Source organism: Hibiscus syriacus, unplaced genomic scaffold (assembly GCF_006381635.1).
Source record: "Hibiscus syriacus cultivar Baekdansim isolate YM2019G1 unplaced genomic scaffold, ASM638163v2 tig00112498_pilon, whole genome shotgun sequence".
In the NCBI taxonomy this organism is placed as follows: domain Eukaryota; kingdom Viridiplantae; phylum Streptophyta; class Magnoliopsida; order Malvales; family Malvaceae; genus Hibiscus; species Hibiscus syriacus.
The window spans coordinates 1,916,762-1,936,565 of record NW_024063347.1 but is presented as its reverse complement, the minus strand read 5'-3'; the positions used below and the strand labels follow the sequence as shown (position 1 = coordinate 1,936,565).

At 35.5% G+C, this 19,804-nt stretch overlaps 2 protein-coding genes across 2 annotated transcripts; both read left to right on the top strand.

Moving 5' to 3' along the window:
• Positions 1-652: 652 nt before the first annotated feature.
• Positions 653-15,508, top strand: LOC120180669 (cell wall / vacuolar inhibitor of fructosidase 1-like). Its single transcript, XM_039185953.1, has 3 exons — positions 653-1,260; positions 7,817-7,836; positions 15,496-15,508. The coding sequence occupies exon 1, from the start codon at positions 677-679 to the stop codon at positions 1,220-1,222; it is 546 nt and encodes a 181-aa protein (XP_039041884.1). The 5' UTR covers positions 653-676; the 3' UTR covers positions 1,223-1,260; positions 7,817-7,836; positions 15,496-15,508.
• LOC120180664 (SCY1-like protein 2) lies at positions 2,487-18,798 on the top strand. The gene is made up of 14 exons (XM_039185949.1): positions 2,487-3,138; positions 4,241-4,345; positions 4,729-4,827; positions 5,542-5,724; positions 6,496-6,622; positions 7,195-7,256; positions 7,376-7,462; positions 7,837-7,923; positions 12,802-12,915; positions 13,502-13,630; positions 16,520-16,582; positions 17,082-17,243; positions 17,350-17,468; positions 17,661-18,798. The coding sequence occupies exons 1-14, from the start codon at positions 2,647-2,649 to the stop codon at positions 18,583-18,585; spliced, it is 2,754 nt and encodes a 917-aa protein (XP_039041880.1). The 5' UTR covers positions 2,487-2,646; the 3' UTR covers positions 18,586-18,798.
• Positions 18,799-19,804: the final 1,006 nt, after the last annotated feature.

Sequence of the window (19,804 nt, the reverse complement as noted above, 5' to 3'; positions counted from 1 at the left end):
AGAGAGAACTTGCATAATACTCATCTCTCTCCTTGAGAAGAAGTCCATTCTCTTTGAAATCTATGAGAGCCCATCTAAAAAACTCTTAATCAAACCCATCCATCAGTAAACCACAAAGCGAACAAAGCACTTTAATGTCACATAGAGTGCTAAATCCTTATTCATTATATACCCCTCTTCATGTCGTAAACAAAACACTCAATTTTTGGTATTATTTTTTAGACTTATTTAATGAATTAAAAATTCAATCTGAATTATTAGAATTTGTATGTTAAATATTATTTTGACATGAATTTGAAGTGGTTTGTACCTAAATATTCAAGTGTTAAACACAAACAATGTAAAATAGAGTTTTAGAATAGTTTAAAACTTGAATTGGTTCAGTCAAAATTAGCAAGATCCTATCTATAATGAAAGAAATGGGCCAAGGCCGGATTACATCCTCTTGACTTCAACATGGTTTTCGCTCAAATGAGGAGACTTTTGGCTAGAGGGCATTCCTCAAGGATAGTGCGAGCTTCAAGGGCAAACCTCACTAATAGCATTTCAACAGGATGGATGATTTGGTCAAAATAATCTTGGTTAATGACAGTCCACTATAAAAAGAACAATTGCGATGAAAACCAAGCATGCATTCAGTAATCAATAATTCTATTCCTAATCAACTATACCCAAGATGAAGAGTTTGATAATATTGTTTGTGTTCCATATGTTCCTTCCGGTTAACGCCTTCCGTCCAACCCTTCTTCTAGGCAAACTGAACCTGATAGAGAGAACCTGCAGACAAACACCCTTCTATGATCTTTGCATGTGGTCCCTAAAACCGAGTCCCGAAAGCCGCGACGCCAACGTCAATAAACTAGCTCAAATCGTGGTGGAATCACTCAAAACTCAAGCAACCGAGACACTCGATCTTATCGACGAGCTACTTCAGGACGGTCTTTCACTCAACCCCGTGATGAAGAAGGCCTTGACATCCTGCGCCGAGCGCTATAACGTGATCATCAGGGGAGATGTCCCTGAAATAAACGAAGCTCTTAAAACGGGTAACTACAAATCTGCGGAGAAAGGCGCCAATGATGCAGCCATAGAGGCCAACTCATGTGAAATCGAGTTCCCGGCCAAATCGCCGCTATCTGATATGAACAAAGTGGTGCATGATGTATCCGTTGTCGCAGCTTCCATTGTCAAAATAATACAAACCAAGTTTTCCATAATGTAATCAAGATTTAGATCTTGATCTTTGATCCTCATCAATAAATCGATCAATATTTTATCAGAAACTAATTTTCTCGTGCCTTTGATCTTTCAAATTCATTGCTGTTGCGGGTTTTATTGAAATTTCAGAGACAGTGTTTCCGAGAGTTAAGACTCGGGGTTGGAACTAGATACCATATTAGGGTTCGTTTCAACCCAATGCAGGAGAGTGGGATTAGTTTCATTGAATCCTTTAAAGGCATGGGAAAGATCACTTCAATGGAGGTACTGTGTTTACTAATACAAATTTACATACTCCGCAATTTTTTAAAATTTATTTTGACCAGAAATCATACGAATAGGTTGATGTGAAGAGGTGGATAATTTCTTTTGGTAAAAGGTTATTATTTATTTTGCGTTAACTACATATTTAATCATACAATTGTATTTGTTTATGTTCCAATAGCTTAAGTTTAAAATTCTTGATTTTAATATTCAATTTTAAATTTATTTTTATCACTTAATTGTTAATTGTGTAATGATAGAAGTGAAATGGAGAATCGTTGGACAAATAATCCAAACGTGAAAAAATTAGAAAAATATAGGTATTAAAAAATTAATTTGGGATACGGGTAATTTGTTACAACGTTTTTTAAACTCGTCATGCTCTCGTGACGAGTTTCATAAAATATAATTTTCAATTGTTTTCCGCCACAATATTTTCAAAATTTAAGCAGTAACATTTTATGTTTTGTTCAGATTTATTATGAAATTAATTTAACATTTTATTAATTTTCATTTTCATAATCAACATTCTTTTGTATTGTCATTCGATGGTCGTCGGTCGATCATGTAATAACATAATTAATACCAAAATATTATTTTTTTCCCTTTTCTTCTTCTTAATTTAATTTTTTTTTGAAATCAATAAAACTCAAATTAAAACTTTAATTTTTTTATTCGATTTGTAATCTCCACCATTTAACATAAATTTAAAATCAATATAAATGAAAAATAATATAAACATATTTAAACTTATAATAATAATATAATTCAAATTAGTATTCAATCAATAATATATATAAATATTACTATTATTAGTCAACTACCAAGTATATTTTTGGTCAATTCAATGATTGACCAAATGGTTTGGCTTCCTTGACATTACTATTACTAAATTCACGTTTTACTTGCGAAGGTAAATAGTAGAAATATACACAGTAAAGAAGAATAAATAATTGAAAAAGGAAGAAGAAGAGGAAAATTAAACGAATCTACAAAAGATAGAAAACCGATAGGGGGGAGGTTAGAAACCGGAAACCAAAGTCTGACTCCGATCCATCCATCCAAAGGGACCTTAAATTCTTTGTTTGTTGCTTCCTTCCTCATCCATAAATCAATTGTTTATTTCTTGATTTTTTATGCGAAACACAAACAAAACTCACAAAAATGTCGATCAACATGAAAACCCTTACGCAAGCTCTGGCCAAAACGGCTGCCGTTATCGAGAAAACCGTTCAAACAACCGTGCAGGAGGTAACCGGTCCCAAAGCTCTCCAGGACTATGAACTCCTTGACCAGATCGGTTCCGCAGGGCCAGGTCTTGCCTGGAAGTTGTACTCATCCAAGGCGCGTGACGGAACGCGTCCCCACCAGTATCCCACGGTATGTGTTTGGCTTCTGGATAAGAAGGTTCTGTCGGAGGCACGCGCTCGTGCGGGCCTCTCCAAGGTGGCCGAAGATTCATTCTTGGATCTGATACGGGCCGATGCAGCGAAGCTGGTCAGACTGAGGCATCCAGGAGTGGTCCACGTGGTGCAGGCTCTGGATGAGAATAAGAATGCCATGGCAATGGTTACGGAGCCTCTGTTTGCGTCGGTGGCTAATACTCTTGGGAATGTCGAGAATACTACCAAGGTTCCTAAGGACCTTAAAGGGATGGTACCTGCTCTACTTACTTTCTCCTGATTCAGTTTCAAAAATTTGAATTACTCCAATGCTTGGTATCAATGATTGAATGTTAAATGGTTTATCCAAATCTTGAATCCTACTAAGCGAACCAAGTTGTGTAGTACTACTTTTTTAATGCCGTAAATGTCTATATTCTGTAACGTAGTTCTCTAAGGATTTTGATCCATATTAAAAGACATGATGAGGTTTACACTGGTTGTCACAGGCGTACTGCAACCCAATTTTATCTGGGGTAGGGATCGGCAGTGCAAGCACAAACCGAGTTCTTTAGGATTAAGTCTTGTTATTTTGGTCTTAGTATTCTAGAATCAATTTTGTGCTCGATCCAATTTAAGGCACGTTCGGAAAGTCACTCTGTAATTGAATTTGGGTATAATTACACAATTGTGGCGTGTTTGGACAACCATCGTAATTTGTGGATCCTACTGAATTGGGTGTTTGAATATTTTTAGTAGGTTGGGGTTCTCAACCTTAATGCATCCAACAATATGTAGGAATGTTTGAAAATGGAAAGATTACCGGAGTGGAATTGAGTAGTAAACAATATTTTTTTTCTCAGAGTGGACAAAGAGTTTTTAAGTTTTGGTGCTATTACAGCTATAACTTATTTTGAAATTATTATCAACTTATGTTTTTAATGGTTTGAAAGAATCACAAGCAGAAATCTTTGAAGTGGAATACTTTAGAACCTGTTTGATTCTATGGAATTTAAGGGATGTTGTGAGTTGTAGTTTCATTGTCAAACGATCTCCTAAGTCCTAACCTTTCAAGAACAAATTCCCAAATAGGATAACTAATAATATTTTATTCCCTTTCACTATAATCTTCTTTCGTTTTGCTCTATATGAACACATTGCTATAACATTGAGTTATGAGTTGGAAAATTGACCCTCTTGCATTCGAACATTGAATATCCCTGTCTTAGATTCCTCATGTTTTTGTATAAGATGTAAAAATTGTTTTCAAAATTTCACTGGGAATGGTAAGTGCTTGAATTATCTACCATCATGTTATGTCTTCACCATTATATCTTTTATGATTATAGAAAACTTAAAGAATATCTGCTTCACAGGAAATGAGTTTGTTGGAGGTGAAGCATGGTTTGCTTCAGATTGCAGAAACCTTGGATTTTCTTCATAACAATGCACATCTTATTCATTGCGCTATATCACCCGAGGTTACTTCTTTGCCTTTTTAATGTTTTGTTTTGTAATTTTTCCTGATTTCTAATAATATGGCTGTTGGTAATGCTTCAGAATCTTTGTTTCCCTTTTCCACAAATTAATTTTGATTTTCTGTTGTAAATAACTACTGGTGGTTTATGAGCTGTCCACATTGATTTATCCTCTTGTTCCTTTTTTTTGGGGAAAAATTTCATCTATTTTTTAGCATGTTAGGCCTACAACTCCTTGTGTCATTTTTTATTACTTCTTTTAATAAAATTTTGATTGTAGATAAGAATTTATAAAGTGTTCCCTTTTAGGCTGCTGGATAGATTGTGGTGGGTAGGGAACATAACTGCTGTATATGTTTGTCTAAATACTACTTTGCACTATGCAGAATGTCTTGATTACATCACATGGAGCTTGGAAGCTTGGTGGGTTTGGTTTTTCTATCTCAAAAGATCAGGCCTCGAGTGTACCAGCCTTCCATTATGCTGTAAGTAAAACTTTTGATATTTTATGGGTTTAGCTCAAGTAGTAATGGCGGGGATGGAGTTTGGGAAGAAATGCTACTCCTTGTACTCAAAAGAAAAATGAGAACATTTTTCATATAACTTGAAATCATTGTACTTGACCCTACTGAAATCAAAATTTAAAACAAGGTAGAAGTATGAAAAGCCCATTTTCTTTAGCTCTTCCGGTAGATGTGTGCATGGATGTTTGGCTGTTTATATATAAGGAAAAACTTGAATTTACATGTCTAGCTCATCTGTACTTCTAATGCTCAACTCGTGAACATAGTTTACTACACTATTGATAATTTGCTTATGTGACTTCTTTTCTTAGGTTAGCCTTAGCACTGTGATATGAATGTCCTCTGTTTAATGTCTTAATATGATATCATAAATTTTGCATATGATCATACATATCATATTTATTGCTGTTTTTGCATTTAGGAATGCCATTTTGACTCCTTTTTTTATCAACATTATTAGCTTCTATTTCAAGTAATTTTCTTTCTACCTTTTAGGTTTTGCTATCTTATGTGTTCCATTTTGACTTGTTGGCTATGCGAGCCTTTCTCTTTGTGAATATTAGTATGCTCCCTATGTTAATTTATCAAGTCATTGGTCATGATGGATGGCGTTGCCATTTTGCAGTAATGATCTGTATTTCGCTATTATATTCTGATTTCATATGGTCTGTGCAGGAATATGATACTGAAGATTCTGTCATTCCTCTTCAGCCATCATTGGATTACACTGCACCTGAACTGGTTCGCAGTAAAGCATCTTCAGATGGATGTTCTTCTGACATTTTCAGCTTTGGATGCCTCACCTACCATTTAATTGCTCGAAAGCCTTTGTTTGATTGTCACAACAATGTCAAGATGGTACTTACTAATTTAAAGTTTTATCCTTTTGAATTGATCCAATTTTTGTTTTCTGTAAGCAAAATTAACCTTTTCCTGTCATGTTTATATTCAAGAAAGTTTTCTCTCAAATTTAGTTGTTTGGTTCCTTTCTTTTTTGATTGAAAAAGAAATTCATTAATATCAACTTAATTGACTATTAGAAAAGAAATTCGTTTGGATATGCATTTCATTGATGGACACCCTATTGTTCAAAAATCTTATCTACAACATTGCTAGAAGTATTAGAAATTTGAGAAATCACAGCATCTGCAATCAAAAATTAAGAATAGAGAGTTTGATATTATCCACTTTATTACTAGTAAAGGTATAATTATTGAAAATAGAGAAAAAAATGTAAAAGAAATTAAATACTGCAATCTGTATCATTAGCCACTCATATATATATATATATATGTGCTCCCCACTTTCAGATGTTGGCAATGTTTCAAACATGCTGTCCATTTGTTCTCTCATGCAAATTAGAGATATATGTGTTTCAAAGACTGTTTTAAAGACATTGTAATTCAACAACCTCAAATAAACATGTTGAAAGTATATCCTTTTGCACTTTGCAGCTAGTCAGTTACTAGCCCTATGTCATTCATTTTTCTCTCTTTATTTGTCTTCTCCTATTTTTGACCATAGTAATAATATAGTTAGCATTAACATATTTCCTCGTCACTGCTTTACACTTTTCTGAATTGTTTTAAAGTAGTACCAGTGGCTGATTGTTTTGTTTCTTCCCTGCAGTATATGAATACATTGACATACTTATCCAATGAAGCCTTCTCCTCTATTCCACCAGAACTAATTCATGATTTACAGAGGATGCTCTCTGCAAATGAATCTATCAGGCCATCAGCACTTGATTTCACTGGTATTACTTGGAGCATTTCAGAATTTTGATCTTGCACTTTCATATGTTAAAAAAACAGAAAAGGAAAATATTTTCAATTTGTAGAACTTGTAGCCCTCATGCTAGTTTATTTAGAGTTGAACATTGTAAGCGTGTCTTGGATGCAATCATCCTCTGCCATGAGTTGTAATGTTCTTTGATCATGGAGTCACTGCAACAGGCAATTAAGGTTGTATTAAAATCATTGTTTTTTTTATATAATATGACTTCTCATCAAAAGATAGTGACTCCGTTTTGAGTTGAAATCTTATTGTTTCCGTGTTTAATGGAAGGCTTGGGCTCTTATTATCAAGTATTTATATTGTTGCATTATGCATAAAATTTTCAAATCTTAGATGGCCTTTTGCTCTCTCTCCCTCTCTAGCCATCTAGCTATTTAGCAGAGATGGATAACTTGGATGATATGTTGTTAAATTAAAGCAAATAACTTTGAAGTATCCTGTCAGTTCCACATAGTTATTACGGAACTGGCATTGGAACTCTACTCTTTGGATTAGTTTAATGATTTTGAATTTAATGTAATGTATTTGCAGGTACTCCATTTTTCCGAGATGATACTAGGTTGCGTGCTCTTCGTTTCCTCGATCACATGCTTGTATGCATTTTAATTTTCGCTCGTTTAACATATGTTATTAGACGCAATCATTTGAAAGTAATTTGCTCGAAATAAGTGCTGTAAAATGCTTAATTCTTGGGTGACATTTTTTTTGGCAGGAGAGAGATAACAGGCAAAAGTCTGAGTTTTTAAAAGCTTTATCTGATATGTGGAAAGATTTTGACTCCCGTGTGTTGCGATATAAGGTTAAGATTTTATCTTCCTTCTCTAACTGTTGTTTTCTTATGTGTAATACAAGTTTAAGTTTTAAGTAGTTCTTAGACTCTTAGTTTTTAAAAATGACCCTTTAAACATATTTGGGAAATTAAATAAGAAAATATTAGAAAACAGACTTTATAAAGTGATCTTCATATGTGAATTCTCCTCCCTGGCTCTTTCTCTCTCATTCAGTGATGCATTTGATATTCCTCAAGATTTTTACGTGTCGTTCGTTGCACTTTTTATTTTGTTGATATTTGTAGTTCAGTGAGCTAGAGGAGTTGATACAGTGGTTCAGTTTTATTATCTCTTGCATCTTGCAGACAGAATCAGGTCAATTCATAAAATTTTCTAAATGCAGGTACTTCCGCCTCTTTGTGCAGAACTGAGGAATTTGGTTATGCAGCCAACTATTTTGCCAATGGTCCTCATGATTGCAAACTCGCAGGTGCTTGTTTTGCTATTAATCAGGTTTTGGCATATCAATGGAATGCTTATTATCTTTTTTTTGATAAGAATTGAAGGCCTCGTTAAAAACTCCTTTCGTAATTAATGGAGCTTGGAGAAAGCTCCTTAATCATTGGAAGGAGGAAAAGAGCGCCTTAGGATTTTATTCAACAACATAAAATACATAAGAAACAACCAGGACCACACCCCCATCAAACCATAAACAACATAAAGCGCTCGAAACCCAAAGCAAACCAAAACTATAACAGAAACCTACTCAAAACCGACACAGCAGTACCCTAGATCAGAGGGTGAGTCTTGATTCCCAAACTAGCAATACTATTACAAAGGATCAACCACAACAAACCCATCGAAAAAGCACAAAACATTACAAGAAGCCTGTTACACTTAACCGATCCCCTGCTTAGCTAACCTGTCAGCCTCCAAATTACAGCTCCTAGGAATCCATCTAAGAACGACCCCCTTAGCAGTAATAAGAGCTTCAATATCCTCCACCAGATCACTGAAAAATGAAGGGGCAGGTTGCAGCTTTAAAATCCAATCCACTGCACATTTGCAGTCGCTCTCAATAATAAGTCTTCCCTTCTTAGTCCAATTTGAAGAATAGAAAAAACCCAATCCTTCCTTAATAGCTTTCAGTTCAGTCAAAATAGGCAAACCATGCCCTACTGCAGAAGAGAAAGAAGCTAAAGAGCCGCTGAAAGAGTCTCTCAAGACACCACCAATACCCCCTTGCATCCCATCGCCAGTCACTGCTCCATCAACATTGAGTTTAAACATATCCGCTGGAGGAGGAGACCAACCAATAACCTTCTTAGGACCAGAAGTAATGAGAAAAGAATCTGCCCTCGTAGGATCCCCTACTAAAAGGTCTGTCTGAATCCGAACTGAAGGATGTTTAGCTAAGAACCATTTCGCCAATCTAAATCTAGTGATAAAATACAGAACTGAACTGTCACATTTTCCATTTTCAAAAACAACCAGATTTCTTGCCTTCCAGATTGACCAGAAAATAACAGTCGGAATAAACCTCCAAATGATAGAATTATGCCTAAGATTGGACCATGAGAAGAGAATAGAGGAAGGATCTTGATGCAGAGTAGTAGAAATATCCCATAACCTTAGAAATTTACACCACAATCCCGAAGCAACAGAACACGTTAAGAACAGGTGAGCTATAGTTTCATCCTGGGAATTACATAATGGACACAGTACTTCCGTTAGAGGGATCCCTCTTTTCTTCAATTCCACTCTAACTGCTAGTTTCTGATGGCAAATATGCCATAAGAAGGTTTGAACTCTAGGCGGAGCCAAACCATCCCAAACCCACTTCTTCCACTCAAAACTCTCTTCAGAACTATCATATAACGACAATCTACAAGCTTTGACCGAGAACATGCCATCCCCCTTACCCGACCACCCCAGGAAATCATCAACAGAACATGACAGCTCAGTCTTGTCAATCAACAACATTAGATCGATCCACTGGTCCAATTCCCAATCACACAAATTCCTTCTAAGCTGGATGTTCCAAACCCAAACATTATCTACATACCCACCAAACTCAGAGACCTTCCCCCATTTATTTGTAGACAAAGCAAAAATTCTGGGAAATTGATGATTTAAAGGCAGACTAGTGATCCAAACATCAGTCCAGAAAGCAATCGGCTGACCATTTCCCACTTGGATCTTTGAATTGTCTCTCAAACAGTCACCGATCTGATCATTCTTCGAAAAGTTACTTAGGATGCCTTTCCAAATCCAAGAATCAAAAGGAGAAGCCGCATCTGAAATAGAAAGGGACAGGACATCAACATTGTTTTTGCAGCAGATCAACTCCTTCCACAAGCTTCTTTTTTCATTTGCAAATTTCCAAATCCATTTCCCAAGTAGGACTCTATTTATCACCCTTAAATCAAGGATTCCCAAGCCACCCTCTTCAATAGGTTGACAAACCGACTTCCAACTCACCCAATGAATTCGTTTCTTATCAAGGTCTTCACCCCAAAGGAAGTTAGCCATCAGAGAATTCAACTTCTTAGTCACTTTGAGAGGAATCTTGAAAATAGATAAAAAAAAAGATCGGCAAGGATGAAAGCACAGATTTAACTAGAACAAGTCTACCCGCCAACGACAATGATTTTGCTTTCCAACCTGCTAGTCTTTTATTAAAATTCTGGAAAACAGGATCCCACATACTCTCTGAATTCTTCCTAGTGCCAATCGGTAGACCAAGATAAGACATAGGAAAGGACCCCACTCCACAGCTCTCTTTCGTAGCCCATTCTTTAACCAGGTCAACATCCATATTAACTCCAAATAACGAACTCTTAGACAAATTTAAATGTAACCCAGACATGACCCCGAAAATCCTCAATACTCTTCTAATATTTAAAATCTGCATTGGAGAATCTCTGCAGAAAAGGATTAAATCATCTGCGAACTGTAAATGAGTCAAATGAAATGAGTTACCAACCCTACCAATGCTGAACCCTTGAAAAAGACCTAAATCAGTAGCCTTAATCAACATAAGATGTAACATTTCCCCCACTAGATTGAACAGGAGAGGTGAAAGACTACACCCTTGTCTCGACCCTTTACTAATGTGGAATTCGTCAGTAGGATAGCCATTAACTAACACCGAGATAGAAGCTGAAGAAACACAACGTTTAATCCATGAGATCCATTTTCCCAAAACCCATAACCTTCAATATTCTGAATAGGATAGGCCACTCAACCGAATCATATGCCCTACTAAACTCCGCTTTGAAAACAACTCCTTTTCTCCCTAGTTTTCTCCAATAGGCAATGACTTCATTTGCCAGAAGCGCACAATCAATCAGTTGTCTACCCGGAATAAAAGCGAATTGTGAAGGGCTTACCAAGCTATTAACAACAGAGACAAGCCTTTTCGATAGCACCTTAGAAATGATCTTATAAAGGCTGCCAACAAGACTAATAGGCCTGAAATCTTCAATTCCCTCTGGATTCGCTTTCTTAGGGATTAGAGTAATAAAGGAATGATTCACTCCCTTTTCCCATTCTTTACCTCTATGAAAATCTTGGACAAATTGCATGATATGCTCCTTCAAAATGGACCAAATTTTTTTTAAAAAAACCCATAGAAAACCCATCCGGACCAGGTGCCTTAGCACTATCCGAATAAAAGACAGCTTCCCACACTTCCTGTTCAGAAAAGTCCACCTCTAACCCAGCCTTTTGTTCCTCTGTCAATTTGTTGAAATTCAGATTACATTCGTCCACTTCCAGAGCTGAATTCGAATTGTAGTTGACTTTAAAAAACTCAGAGATAATTGATCTAATCTGATTAGTAGTAATAATATCTTCCCCATCCACTTTCAAAGACGAAATGGCATTCACTCTACTCCTATTAAGAGCACATAAATGATAAAACTTGGTGTTTCTATCCCCATCCTTGATCCAATGGAATGCTTATTATCATTATTATTATTTGCATTTGAAATGAAAAAAAAAATGCTTGAAGATTGTGTTGGTCTTTGAAGTATCTTCAAGCTAATCTTTCTTGATTAGTTGTTAAACTAGGAATATCTTTTGATATTTTAAACTTGCTAGATATTTTCTCTCTAAATTGTAGATTAACGTTATCCTTTTTAATCAAGCTCTGTTTCTGTGCCATTACCTAAACTGACCACAATTAGCTTTATGTGTGAAATAAAATGTAGTCCGATTCTCTTTCTTTCTGTTTATTGGTCGACAAATTTTTATATTCTTTAAGTTGTTTGTGCCACCTAATGAATATTTTAATAAGAAACAAAATTTCATTGCCAAGTATGATACTTTAATGTTTGCTTAATTGTCAGCTCTACTTAGGAATATGTCCCTGGTTATGATAAACAGAAGGTCTCTATGAATAGTTTTTCCCATGAAAATAAAATTAACAAGTGCGTATTACGTAGACACCATTAGGAGTGAGGATTCTGGTTGATCCAGTTTATTCAGATTAAAAACATCAAAAACAGACCAAGCCAGCTAAACATTTCTCAATAACCAAACCAACCAAAATATGAGAAAGAAACCAAAATAACTGAACGGCAATAAATTGGTTGGTTCAGTTTGTTATGCTGGTTTTGTTTGATGGATATTAGTTTTGCTACCTTGCGCATGGCGTATTTTAAAAACCTTCAATCGAGTAGCTTTTAAATATCCACAGTTTCTGTTTAGTGAGGGGTGAGACCTTGAGACGAGGGTGAATAGTCTGTTGAGGAAGTGATGCAGTGAGGGACTGAGAGTGAGGCTGAGAGAGAAAAGAATGAATACGAGGCAGATGTGGAGTCTTACAGAGAAAAGAATGAAATGTTTGAGGACTAGGGTTTTTCTTACAGGTGAAAGAAGTTGGGTTGGGTTTGTGAAATCGGGTATTATAAGGGATGAGTAGTATAATTGGGTTATGGCTTGCTAAATGCTTTTTCTAGATTCTAAATAAGCTGATAAAAGTGTAATTTCTGTTAATGATGCTGAAACTTATAATAGTGACTTGTAAGACGTTTGGATTATAAATCGAGTTACTTGTAACTTATGAATTCTTAATTGCATAGGCAAGCCATCAGAAGTAATTCTATACATCTTCAATATAATTTTAAACCATGTGTAAATTTTCATCTATTCAAAGTTTGTTTGAGCTTTATCATTGGGCAATGTGGAGCGAGTTATTGTCTCTTAGTTCTTCATCTTCTTCTTCTTTTATTCTTTGTTTACAAAATGTGAATGAAGTGATAAATCTAGTTGTACCCTGAATAGACCTTATAGTTATATCTTGTATAATCATAATTTTCTATCTTGTTTGAGTAATAAACTGATTGCTTGTAATAAATTGTAGGATAAAAGTGATTTTGAGTTAGTTACACTGCCAGCTCTTTTACCTGTCCTGAGCGCTGCTGCAGAAGAGACCTTGTTGTTGCTGGTGAAGCATGCGGAGCTTATTATCAACAAGGTAACTAAAGTAGTATGCTCTCTGAAAGAATGCTCTCTGAAAGAATGCTCTCAAGGGTCTAAATTTCCTTCTCTTTTTTTGTTTCATTTAATAAAATTAGAGGACAGAGTGGTCTAGTTTTCTTTGTGAGAATGAAGAAATTGCTATTTTGTGAGTATGTAGTAGATATCTGTGGTTTGGAACAGTATGACCTACTTTTCTGATAATTTTGGGTGTGCAATTTTGGGTGGTGAGTCTATATTCACTATGAGATTCTTTAGAAAGGAAAGAGACTAAAAGAAAATACTGATTAGGGTAGTCAAACATTAGGTTGACTTCAACTGACAATCAAGAAAAAGGAAAAGATCTTATGCTTCACAGTGGGCCCCTATAATTGCTGAAACAGAGAAAATCATGTAAACTAAGAAGCTTGATATAATTTCTTTCAGAGGTGCCATTCAAATTTTTGAGCTCGTGTGCTACAATCCTGCTAAATAATAATTGCTGAAACCATTCCTTTATTCAATGCCATGTTTTCCATTTTCTTCTGAGGTTTTTTGTTATGAATCACGCTCAATCATAATTATAGTTGTTCCAATTACTGTAGACAAGTTCAGAGCACCTAGTATCCCATGTATTGCCCATGCTTGTTCGAGCTTATGATGATAATGATCCTCGCATTCAAGAGGAAGTTTTGAGAAAATCTGTATTGCTTGGCAGGCAACTTGATACACAGGTGATTGTCATCTTTTTATATTTTTTAAAAGATTACCATTTTCAGAAGTTTGCATTCTCTATGTTTTGCACATGCAATAATAATGATCGTGAATGGACTGCAAATCTGTTAGAAGACAATCAGAGATTTTGCTGGACTCCTATTGACTTGGATGTTATTTATGCTTGTTATTTTCAATTATTGGGTACTGTGAAGAGTAAAAATCATTTGTACCTGTCGATTGTTGTATGATGTTGAGTTGTACATTTTTTTTCTTAACTGCATTTTGTATGGATTTGAATTAAGCAAATATGAAGTTGTCTGAGGATTAATAGGTGAACTCAGTCTACAATTTTGAGCCTCTTTTGGCATTTTTCTCGAATAACATGCGTCTGTTTCTTAGAAGCTGTCTTTTCTTCCATGTTTTCTTTATCTTAAAGCGGATTGATGTAAAGAAACGTGGTTGGTTTGTGTCACAGTACAGTTTTTTAATAAAAACAATTCATAGTCCATCCAGCTCTTTTCATTATGTTTACTTTTGTTCTTTTTTTTTTATAGAAGATTAGACCTCATTAAAAAACCCCTTCTTACCCTCCCTGTTACGAAAATAACATGGGGGCATTGGAAGGAAGAAAAGAGCCTATAATTTTATTAATAATACACTGCAATCCCTAACAACAACTTAATACCTCCCCACAAAAACATAAGACTTAAAAACCACCTTCTGCTGAAAAACCTTAACACTAATTACAAAAGACTGGAAAACAAAATCCCTTCTGAACCGAAGGGAATCCACCCTCTAACATCCCACAAACAAAGCCAAAAATCGACCTATGCATCTTTAGCTAATCTATCCGCTCCCCAGTTGGCAGCCCTCAAGATAAGCCTTAACAAAATATCCTTCCCTTCCTTTAAAGAGACGATCTCCTTCACTAAGGATTGAAACATAGGGTTGCTTAATTCCGGATTATTGATCCACTTCATTGCGACACTTGAATCCGATTCTAAAATAATCCTCTTATTAAGAACCAAACCTGAATCATTAAGCAAGCTCAGCCCCCTCTTTATCGCCAAAAGTTCTGCCAAAATCGGAGGACCACCCCTAACATTTTCAGAAAACCAGTGAATCAGCACACCACTACTATCCCTAATCAAACCTCCTATACCACCTTTAGTCCAGCCCTTCACCATTGCTCCATCAACATTGATCTTTAAGAAACCATTTGGAGGAGGAACCCAGCAAGTAGGTTGGGATCTTCCTTTCTTCTGTCTATCAACCGAATCAGCAAGAGTAAGATCACCCACTAATGAGTCAAAAGGGATCTGCGTGTCAAAACTAGCAGCAAACCAAGACACAATTCTAAAGCGAGCAATAAAGAACAACATCACCACATCCAACTTTTCCTTCTTAAAAATAACCTCATTCCTGCTTTTCCATATCATCACAATACGGCCCTTGGAATGAATTTCCAAATACAAGAATTCGGAAGTAGATCATCCCACTGAATAATACAGTCTAATATGTTATTTGGAATAGTCCAAGAAACGTTCCACAAATTTGAAAATCTGGCCCACAATCCCCAAGTTACCTCACACTGCAGGAAAAGATGTGAAACTGTTTCCCCAAAACTGCCACACAACGGACATAAGGGATCTTCAATCCCGACCACTCCACGCTTCAACAATTCCTCCTTAACCGCCACTCTCTGATGAACAACTTGCCATAAGAAGGTTTCAAAAGAAGGTTTACTTTTGTTCTTCAACTTATAAAATACTCCATCTGTTTATTTTCTTTTGATGGTTCTCTTAATTCAAAAGAAACAAGGCTGAACTAACGGTTTGGGAAGATGAAACTTCAGAAAACTTGGGTTATAAGGAACCTCTAGGTTTATTATTAATTTAAAGAAAATAATAAGAATAATTGTGTTGGTTGTAAAGTCTTCAACTTATTTGTGTAGGCTTACTTTTTTGCAAGCAAAGTTTTAACCCTAACCCTAGATTTAAAGCCTAAAGATACCTAATAACCCTAAAAATATTTAATAGCCTTAGCAGTCTATCATATATATAATAACTAATAAATATTATAAAATAAAACTGAAATAATAAAATAAAATGTTATAAAATTAAGCTCCCGCTTCAGATGCAAACCTCACATGCTTGCCCTGAAAACCCTTGGATTATCCAAGAATAGGTTACAAAGACAGATTATCAGCCCGTTGCTTATGAAGATCAAGAACCAATGGTATTAATTGAACCGAAATATTGATTTGCTGTTTAAGTAGAATCAGGAGTTGGAAATTCGCGAGAATCACTGTTAGAATTGCCATTTGATTTCATTCATTGTTTTTGGGTTGCACTGTAAGTACAGAGGTTCACATCAGATGGGAAAATAGATATACCCCGTAGCAAGAGATTCATTCCCTTTTTATCATCATAATGAGCAACCTGCCACAAATTACAGACAATACTGTAAACTATTTCATTGTAGAATTTAAGCTTTTGTCTTTTAAAAAGCTCGTATAAAAGATAAGTATGGTTAAATATGTTTTGAGTTCTTTTTACCTTTTATAGTTTTTTCGATATTTTATTATAATTCTGATAAAAACATTTAACAACAGGTTATTTAAAATAATTTTTATGCTTTATTTTAAGCTAGCTGTTCTGCCATATGGATTTTTTTAGAGTATCTTTAAGCTATATTTAGTGCATTGCAGCTTTTTAATTACTTATTTTAACATATTGAAGTAGGAATTTGGATAACGTGAAATATGGATTTAATAGTATGAAATTAAACAAATTCCATGTTCATTCTTGTTTCTTCCTTTTCTTTTTACATTATTATATTCGTGTTGGAATTCCTTATGTTAAATGTACTAAATTAATGTTTCAATCTTTATTTATTCTATTCAGCTTGTGAAACAAGTCATTCTGCCTCGCGTTCATGGCTTAGCTCTTAAAACAACTGTTGCTGCGGTATGTATAAGTTTTTTTGGGCATTTAGCTTAATATTAAAATTATAGTCTTGCTTTTTAGATTTGTAATGACTAAAGACTGTTATGTCAGTCTCTCTGTTACAAAAAAAAGCATTCTGTGATTAATAAACCGTTACAGATTTACTTAGGGTGTCCTTGTGCATAATCCCTGCTATTTTCCTGAAAAGACGTGCCTTTAAGAGGAAAATGATTGAGATCGTCCATAAAGTTGAGTGTAATGGAAAAGCAAGTGAAATGTCGTCATTGTTGTTTCTAGGAAGACATTTAAATTCTAACTTCTTTCTTCTCGTCCATTATTATTCTAAATGCTCAATGGAATGGAGTGAAGCGAGACATACTTCTGTTTCTCAAATATTGTGCGGGACGAGGGCCTTTTTATTTTTGAAAATTTCCAGACATTAAAAAAGAAAAGAAGGCCACATAGCCATTCTTTCTATTAATTTTAATTACTTTCTTAACCTTTTTGTTTCTTTGAGCAGGTTAGAGTCGGTGCTTTGCTATGCTTAGGAGAGTTTGTACACACACTTGATAAAAAGGCTGTGCTTGATGTCTTGCAAACTATTCAACGTTGCACAGCTGTTGATCATTCTGCTCCCACGCTTATGTCTACCCTAGGAGTTTCAAACTCAATTCTCAAGCAGGTAACAATAGACTTAACGTTTTGGTGTTTAAGTTGTTTTCCACTGTATATCAGGATCTCCAGAGGGCATACAGCTCATATCCGTGTTTTCTATTCATCTCGTTTAGTATGGAGTCGAATTTGCTGTGGAGCACGTCCTTCCTCTGCTCGTACCTCTGCTTACAGCCCAACAGCTGAATGTTCAGCAGTTTGCCAAATATATGTTCTTTGTCAAGGATATTCTCAGGTATAGTTGTTATTGCCGTGCTTTTGTTGAATTTCCTCGGAACCTATTTCTCTGTACACCTGCGTGGTAAAAGATGAATTATTTCTTCTCTCTTTCTCACTCTTATCTCACTGATTCGTAACAATTAATACTATTATTCTTTAACCATTTTCTTATGAAGATGATGTGATATCTAATGTTGTTTTATTTCAGAAAGATAGAAGAAAAACGGGGTGTTACTTTAACCGATTCTGGAATCCCAGAGGTCAAACATGCTACTACTGCCAATGGGCTTCAATCTCAAGCCTTGGGAAAAGCAAATGGAAGTGTGGCTTCTGCAAAAAGCAGCCCAGCATGGGATGAAGACTGGGTTCCTACTACCAAAGCAGCTGTCGATGCCAGTGACACTGCCCACCAGCCTTCCAAGAACGATTTATCCATTCACTCTTTTCTGGGTGATAAGTCGATTCAATCAGCACCCAGACAATCTCAATCTTCCTTGATACCTACTGCATCTAGCCAACAAATGTCTATTTCATGTCCTCCGGTTGACATCGAGTGGCCTCCTCGACCATCTTCAGGTGTCACTGTAGAGCCAGGCAATGGCGAGAAGCAACTAAATGCAGGAACATCATTGTCATCAAATTTTGAAGATTTAGATCCTTTTGCTAACTGGCCTCCACGGTCTAATACCTCCTCAAATGATTCTGGAACCTTTAGTAATGGCAGCATGGGACCGGGCGTGGGCAATTATGGATTCAGTTCTACGAGCACCACGAACCACCAAACAGACAACAGCAACAGTTGGATGTTGGGCAACCAAAACTCTGGGGACACACTAAGACCTACGAATGCAGATATTTTGAATGGTGGAGGTCCCCAGAACAGTATTGGATTCTTGAAACAGAACCAGCGGGTTTCAGCTCCAATGAGTTCTTCATACAATAACCAGAAATCAGCAGATATCGGATCTATATTTGGTTCTAGTAAGAATGGGCAGACTGCTCCGAGACTTGCACCGCCACCGTCAACAGCTGTGGGTAGAGGAAAGGGCAGGGGGAGGGGAGCAAGTTCAGGTTCAAAGACAACCTATGCCAAACCAACGTCGGGACAACCACCTCTTTTGGATTTGCTTTGATTAGGTGGGCGTCTCCTTTTTTCTTCAATGTGTTTTTGATACAGCTGCCCTGCCATCCCAAGTCAGCATTGAAGGTAAATTTATTCATCTCGGAATGAGAGTCGTCATGTGGATGGCATTATTTGTTACGTAAGTCATTGGTTTGTAGCTTTGTTGTATCTGAGATCCGTGTAACAGGGTGCGTGTCTTTATGTGATAAAATTTGCATTTTTAAAAGATCAATATATCATTTTATTATCGTCTTAGTTTAAAATTTTAATAAAATAAAATTTGTTGTTTTTGAGGTTGGAAAGTTAATTTTACTGTTCTAATTTTAAACCTATAATTTTAAAGGGACTAAGATGAAAATTTTCTATTTAGGGGACTATGAAAAATTTCTAATTTTAAATTTAAATTTTCGATCATAACATATTGTTTTAGAAAAAGTAAATACTAATTTGTTAAGACAATCTTATTCACAATGTTACTTTTAAGATATTTTTAATTGAATCTAATTTTTGTCTAAAAAAATTACTTTAAAATTATTCGTGAACAACCATTTTTTTAATCTATTTTTAAATTTTCAATTAGAACGGATTGTTTAAGAAAAGGTAAATAATTTCTTAAGGTAACCTTAACACATGTCACTTTAAGGCTTCTGGATTAAATCAAAAATTTAACTAATTTTTTCCCTGATTTGAAATTATTCAATTAGGTTCTCCACTTTTTACATCTCAATCAATTAACTCCTTAATCAAATTCCTATCATTTTACACCCCGAACACTTTTCTCTCAATTTCAAGTTTTTGGAGTCCCTTCGGTTCACCAACATTGGAGTATTTTATTCTAAATTCAAATGGTGTGATATTGAAAAGTATGAGAAAAATAATATAACTTGATTTTCACGTTGATCAAACGAAGAAACTAGATTGAGAAGAAAAAGAAGAAAGAGGGGCAAAAAGAGAATATTTTAGTACCAGTTACATCATGAATAATGATCGACGATCATCAAATGATAGTGGAGTAGGATGTCAGCCATGGATGGAGAAGAAGAAGACTACAAGTTTAGTTAAATTTCAGGAATATAAAACCCTAAAACACATCATTTTTGGTGTTGGCATTAAACACTTAATGGTAGAGTAATAAAAACAAATGGAATTCAGAACTTTATTGATAAATTGAAAACTCTGAAAGTTGGGTTGAGTGAACACGTAGTTCCTACCGCATAGTATTAATGCCT

Bases quoted from the DNA above. Each gene is read 5' to 3' on its own strand.
- LOC120180669 (XM_039185953.1), top strand. From the start codon at position 677: ATGAAGAGTTTGATAATATTGTTTGTGTTCCATATGTTCCTTCCGGTT.
- LOC120180664 (XM_039185949.1), top strand. From the start codon at position 2,647: ATGTCGATCAACATGAAAACCCTTACGCAAGCTCTGGCCAAAACGGCT. The intron at 4,346-4,728 runs GTTACTTCTTTG...TGCACTATGCAG, and splicing joins ATTGCGCTATATCACCCGAG to AATGTCTTGATTACATCACA. The intron at 12,916-13,501 runs GTAACTAAAGTA...CAATTACTGTAG, and splicing joins CGGAGCTTATTATCAACAAG to ACAAGTTCAGAGCACCTAGT.